Below are 6,679 nucleotides of genomic sequence, written 5' to 3' on the forward strand. Positions count from 1 at the left end.
TGAATTGAGTAGGGACTAATACTTAGGGAAAAAAATAAAATTAGGGACAAACTCAAATGATATAAGTAAAATGTTAGGCTGAACATCTTTCTGGATTCAAACCAGAACCTCGTAATTTTTTTTTTTTTACAGACAGAATCTCATAGTTGTTGTGTACGTAAATTTCAATGATGTTTATAAATGAAGAAAAAAAGAAAAAAAAAGTAGTTTGTACTGGCAAAGAAAAAACAAGTTCTCTCAAAAAAAAAAAAAAAAAACTAGTCCGTGGTAGTAAAAAGAGTCGCACTCTCTCTCACTCTCCACCACCCACCAAACACAAAAACAAAAAAGCTGATCCAGAACTGCACTTTACCTTACCTCGTTCCTTCCAAACCCACAAGCTTCCATGGCGGTAACTTCAACATCACTCGTTTCTCAACTCTCCGTTGGCCTCCGTCGCCATCCCTCCCCCAAGCTCGATTCTTTCACTTCCACCAACCCCTTCTTCGATGCCATTCATCCCAATCTTCGTTTATCCATCTCTTCCCCCAAACCCTCTCGTACCGTCATCGCCATGGCTGGCTCTGGCAAGGTCCTCCCACTTTGTTTTTTCCTCTATTTTTTGTGTTATTCCCATTTCAATTCAAAATAATTTTTCTTTTAATATACATTTTATTGATATTTTGCTTGCTTTGTTTATGGTTTCAGTTCTTTGTTGGTGGCAATTGGAAATGTGTAAGTATTTTTCTCTCACACAGTTCTTTACTTATTGGATTGAATTGAAATACGAATTGTTTAATTATAATCTTACTCTTTTAGTAGCACACTATTGGAATGTAAATTACACATCACAGCTAGCTTCATTGAAGCAAACAGTTATTTTGGCCGTCACTATAATCGCCGACCTTTTTTTCCCTCAGTTACTTTGCTCTCCAATGTGTCTTTCGTTTTGAATTTGTCTTCTGTTAGTCAATTTGGTCAATAAAACTACTAACAAAAGACACACTCGGGGATGTTTTCTAACTTTAATACATTGGGGAACTATAATGATTAATGACAATGCGTCACAAATCTAGGACCAAAATTTCTGTTTACTCAAGCTTCATGTCACAAGATAATTGGCTGTATGATCAACTTTCTTAATCGTTCTTTGTTTAAGTTTTCCAGTTAGCTTGAGTAAATTAACAAAGTTATTGTCTCTTACAATCTTACGATTCTTACCAGGTTTTTTAACAGAGACACTTGCTTTTTGTTTTGGTTGTTCAGTAGTTGTTGTCTTTTTGTTTCACGCTCTAAAACTAAATCACTTGTGATACAGATGAAACAATTGATTTTCTTAGTTCTATCAATTCCCATTTCAGTTAGAAACAACATTACACGCAACTTTAAAACTCTCTAATATTGAGTTTGATTGCATTTTTGTTATCTCTAGAATGGAACAAAAGACTCCATCAGTAAGCTTATCTCTGACTTGAACAATGCAAAATTGGAGCCTGATGTTGGTAAGACATATTCAATCTTTTGATCCTATGTGTTTTTAGTTACAAGCTGTAGCAGACAACAAAATTTTATATCATGCATCTTCCGAACTCCTAAAATCTAAAATGAACTGCCAAGATCGATAATAATATATTTGGTGTAGCAAAATGCTGATGAAATGTACTCCAATTCCAAATGGTTTTAAATGTTCGATTCATTAAATTAACTAAGTATTGGACTAGTGATCACCCACTCCAGTTCAAAAAATAGGAAGAAAAATGAAAGTAACTACCTCCAGGATCCATCTATGAGTCATGTGCAGAGAACTCCCCCGTGCTTTCAACATGACTCATTGAACTTACTAGACCCTACATTTTCTCTCCCTTTGGTATTTTTCTGTTGCACGCACAATGTGGTCAACATGCAATAATGTTCATTTTCTGGTTAGCTCAAGGAGTTTTGTTGATTATACACAATTGAGAGGGGTTCCTTATATCATGTCCCAAAAAAGTATTACATGTTTTTGGTAACAAAATGTTTAACATTAAGTATGTGGTTTATGTTAGAAGAATCCTTTTTCTTAATTACCTCTTTGATATATTTGTTATTTGGTTTTCATTAGCTTTTCCATTTTGTGAGAAGTACAGATGTCGTTGTTGCACCCCCCTTTGTGTACATCGATCAGGTGAAAAACTCAATTACAGACAGGATTGAAATATCCGGTCAGAATTCTTGGGTGGGAAAAGGTGGTGCTTTCACCGGAGAAATCAGGTTAGCTTTCTCTTCCCTGTCAAAAGTTTTGGTGTTTCTTTTCCTAATGCATAAAGTTATGCCTGTTGGATGCTTACATATACTATTCTTTTGTATTTTCACAGTTGTGCTTCCTGCTTTCTTGATGTTTCTTTATGTTTAAGCAGTTTATATTATTATTTTCTGGTGTTCTTCTACTATGCTGCAATTTAACAAGTTAACTTAGCCACTCAATAAATATCATTTGACTCTTGCAGTGTGGAACAACTGAAAGATCTTGGATGCAAGTGGGTTATTCTTGGGCATTCTGAGCGAAGGCATGTTATTGGAGAAAAAGATGAGGTAAAACAAATTTAGAAATCATTTTAGTGGCTTTCCTAGAGAATGTGGTCAGTATCTTTGCTAAGGATGCATAATATATTGTCCCTCTGGACTTAAATACAAGCAAAAAGTATATATATCTGGTCCACATTTGGACCAGACATGTACTTTTTGCTCATATTTAAGATGTGGACCTAATACGTGTATTTTCTTCTTGTTATATTTAAGTTAGAGTAGTAAGATAATAGCTGAAAATTGTCAACTCCAGTTTATAGGAAAGAAAGCGGCATATGCTTTGAGCGAGGGTCTCGGAGTGATTGCATGCATTGGTGAATTGTTGGAAGAAAGGGAAGCTGGGAAAACTTTTGATGTCTGTTTCCAGCAATTGAAGGCCTATGCAGGTGAAAACTATGTTTCGTCATGATCAATTTTCTTTTGGGAAGATCACACGAAGAGAGAGTAGGCGTTGGTTTTGTTGATTGCTTCCATGCCATCCATTATAATTTATATCTGTTATGTGCAGATGCGGTGCCTAGTTGGGATAATATTGTTATTGCATATGAACCTGTATGGGCCATCGGGACCGGAAAAGTGGCCTCTCCCGAGCAAGCTCAGGAAGTACACATAGCTCTTCGAGACTGGCTTAAAAATAACGTCTCAGCTGAAGTCGCATCTAAAACACGTATCATTTATGGAGGTAAATTTTTTACTGTACCTTTGGTTGCATTTTTACTTGTGGAAATTTAAGATGATGTATGATAAAATTGCACGCTTTATTCAATATCATGAATTCTTGTGAGAAAACAATTTTGCCGTTGCACCCATTATTTTTCTGTCTACCCTTTCCTAAAATGCATTCTGTATGTACCAAGCGAGTTCATTCCTCATTCTTGTAGGCCCATTTATGATGCATGAATTTAATCGAAAATAGACTAACCAAAGAAAAAATGTATAATTTCTATCAATAAACTGTCTGGCATTTGTTTATAGGTGATATACATATCTGTAAATGTTCTACATGCATAAATCTCGTATAGATATTAGATTTGCCCTGACCTTGTCGATTGCATAAAGTTGGTTTAAGTTCAGTCTATCTGGGATTAAAAGAAAATATAGTTTGCACAGCAGCATGTGGATATATTTTAACATTACATTAATCTGGTTTTAGGATCTGTTAATGGAGGCAACAGTGCTGATCTTGCAAAGAAAGAAGATATTGATGGATTTCTTGTTGGAGGTGCTTCATTAAAGGTATATATATGGTTTATTCAAAATTTCTTTGACCAAAATGACCATACCATTATCACTTACAAGTCGATCTTGTTGAGATGCAGGGTCCTGAGTTTGCCACCATTGTCAATTCAGTCACATCCAAGAAAGTCACGGCTTGATTACTTATCGTGGTTTTGGCAATATGAGAGCATTAAGGAATGCGACAATAATATCATGTGTACTATAACAGCCTGGTCTTGACGATCCTATTATTATTTTCTTTGCAATCAATAGGAGAAGCATCCTCTCAGTTTTTCAAAGAACCTGTGTTTTTATGGTAGCAGTTAGAGATACAAAGATTGTTAAAGGCAATAAATGTTTCTGAATTATTGTTGTTTTTCATACATCACGTCAATATTAAGAATTCTTGGTTTTATTTTCCCTTGTGTTGGCAATTGGCATCATGCATTATCAATAAACTCGACAATGTTCCTTAATCAACCAAAAAATATATGAAGAAAAAGCCTAAAAAACATTAATTAAATAGTGATTTGATTTGGTTTGTCATTAAAACCTCATTGTCACTAGCAATTTAGCATGATGGGTAGCTGCAGGAATCAAATTGCACGCCTCAGTTGATGTACCACGTAATACAACTATCTACTTTCAATTCAAAATCAAAATCAAAACTTTCTCGTGAAACAACAACAAAGCGGAGCCATAATAATACCAATCAGGCAAAATAATAAAATGAAAATTGGGACTTGCACTAAAAATATATTGGGACTTTCATTTATTTTCCATCACGGAAAATATTTTAGTATTGTTTTTGATTCTAAATGTGATAATCACTCTCACATGTTGCATCAGTTGCCAGTTGGTTTCATACCGGGTTTTGATATTTAAAAAATTTCTAAAGATTTTTAGAACCACGTATTTGATGCTATGAGATAACATAACCTTTCATTGTTGATTCGCACCACTCGGTCATATACCATGGAAAATTTGTAATAGTTTTTGGTTTTACATGTGATAATCACTGTTAAGACTAGATAACCATTTTTTAAAGATTTGTTGAACCCCCGAATTTGATACTATGACATGACATGCAACCTTTCATTGTTAAGTCCAATGTTATTAAAACCATATCGGATCGACCGATTAGACCAGGAATCGAACCTATACCCAGTTCATTTCACCCTCAAAACCACTTAGCACGAAAATTGGAAATTCGCTCGAAAACTAGTAAAAACCGTCAAAAGGAGTTGTTACGTGCTGCCATCGAAAAACATAATAAGACTCTTAAGTTATTGTATGGAAACACGTAATAACTGGAAAATACTTGGGTGACATTAAGTCACCGTGACATTAAATCTGGGCCACACAAAGGTGTTGTGTTGTGTGGTCCAGATGTGTTGTATGTGTTGTGTGGCCCAGATGTTGTGTGGCAATGTGTGTTGTGTGACCCAGATTTAATGTCACGGTGACATAATGTCACCCAAGTGCTTCCCCGTAATAACTACCTCGAAAAGTCTTCTTAAGTTATTACATGCTGCCATGTTTTTACCTAAGTTTTCATACATAAATGTATATTGGAAAAAAAAATTAGACATCATACCAAAAAATTTATATTAAATTTTTCGATTTGTATTGTTTTTTAATAGTAATATATTTCTCGGTAACAACTAAAAAACTTTGTCATAAAGGGTTAGCAGTTTTTACGGGTGCGTTTGGTTTGCAAAACAGTAAGTACCAGACAGAACAATACAAGATAGAACAGCACAACACAAGGTAGAATAGCACAGGACAAATTTTTATATTATTGATTTTTTTTTTTTTATATGATTTTTGGGGGACGAAATGCTATTTTGGTATTTTAGACAACTTGTACGTGAGACAAAAAGTTGTGTTGTGGTTTGGTGAGGGACAAAAAATATCAGTTTTTGTCCTGTCTCTTTCCTCCAGTTTGTCCTGTACTTGAAACAATATTACAAATCAAACACTGAACAACTTGAGTTGTTTTGTCCTGTACTTCATTTTTTAACAAATCAAACGCACCCGTACAAGTTGCATGTTTTCACCCAAAAGGGTTCCGAAAATAAATGTGCTAGAAAATTTTACTTTTTTTCTAAAAAAATCTGAAAAAAAGTGACAATGAAATATGAGGGTAAAACGAGTAATTCATACTAAATGTAGAAATAAGAGTACAAGTACAACCATTAAGGTGAGGGGGCTTCTTAATCATGTTAAAAATTAATTAAACATTAAACATTAAAGACAAGAATGCTTACGGCTGGTTTCCTTACGCCGACTCTCTGTTAGGGTTTTGGTGTATAGTGCTGCGTGTATCCCTTTTGCTGGTGTTATCTAATCCCACTTGTTTGGTAGCTTTTCTTACTCGTTTTTTGTCGATTATCAGTCCTGGTATACTATTTCATTGGATTGTATCCAATGGAATCATCTCAAACTAAAGGAAAGGCTGTAGAAGAGGAACAAAATCGAATGACTGTCACAGAGGAAGAAGAGGAGAACATCATAATCTTCGATGATGATGATGTAGTTGAAGGTTTGAGAGAATGTCAAAAGAGTGCTGTTGCGAAAATAGTCACAGAGAAACCCATTCATAAAGCCTCGCTTCACAGTGCGCTAGCAAGCATATGGTGCAATCCGAAAGGGTTCCGATTGGAAGAGATTGGCGACAAATTGTACCAATTGTTCTTTGAGATGGAGTCTGATTGTAACAGAGTTATCAAAGGAAGCCCGTGGGTGTTTCGAAACTCATGGCTCTTGGTGGTTCCGTGGAGAAGAGATGTCGACCCTAAAGACATAATGTTCAATTTCGTTCCGGTGTGGATTCACTTTCTAGGGGTGCCTGTTCATTGCCGCACAACAAAAATGGCATCCAAAATTGGCAGTATGATGGGAGAGGTGATAGATA

At 35.3% G+C, this 6,679-nt stretch overlaps 1 protein-coding gene across 1 annotated transcript; it reads left to right on the forward strand.

The window, feature by feature from the left end:
* The first annotated feature begins 301 nt into the window (after positions 1 to 301).
* On the forward strand, positions 302 to 4,177 carry TIM (triosephosphate isomerase). The gene is made up of 9 exons (XM_085725587.1): positions 302 to 571; positions 688 to 714; positions 1,412 to 1,481; positions 2,106 to 2,229; positions 2,466 to 2,550; positions 2,798 to 2,930; positions 3,053 to 3,226; positions 3,698 to 3,780; positions 3,864 to 4,177. Exons 1-9 carry the CDS (start codon positions 386 to 388, stop codon positions 3,918 to 3,920), a joined length of 939 nt encoding a protein of 312 aa, XP_085581713.1. The 5' UTR covers positions 302 to 385; the 3' UTR covers positions 3,921 to 4,177.
* Positions 4,178 to 6,679: the final 2,502 nt, after the last annotated feature.

Source organism: Medicago sativa, chromosome 7 (assembly GCF_051527215.1).
Source record: "Medicago sativa cultivar Bolivia chromosome 7, Bolivia_mono, whole genome shotgun sequence".
Classification (NCBI taxonomy): Eukaryota; Viridiplantae; Streptophyta; class Magnoliopsida; order Fabales; family Fabaceae; genus Medicago; species Medicago sativa.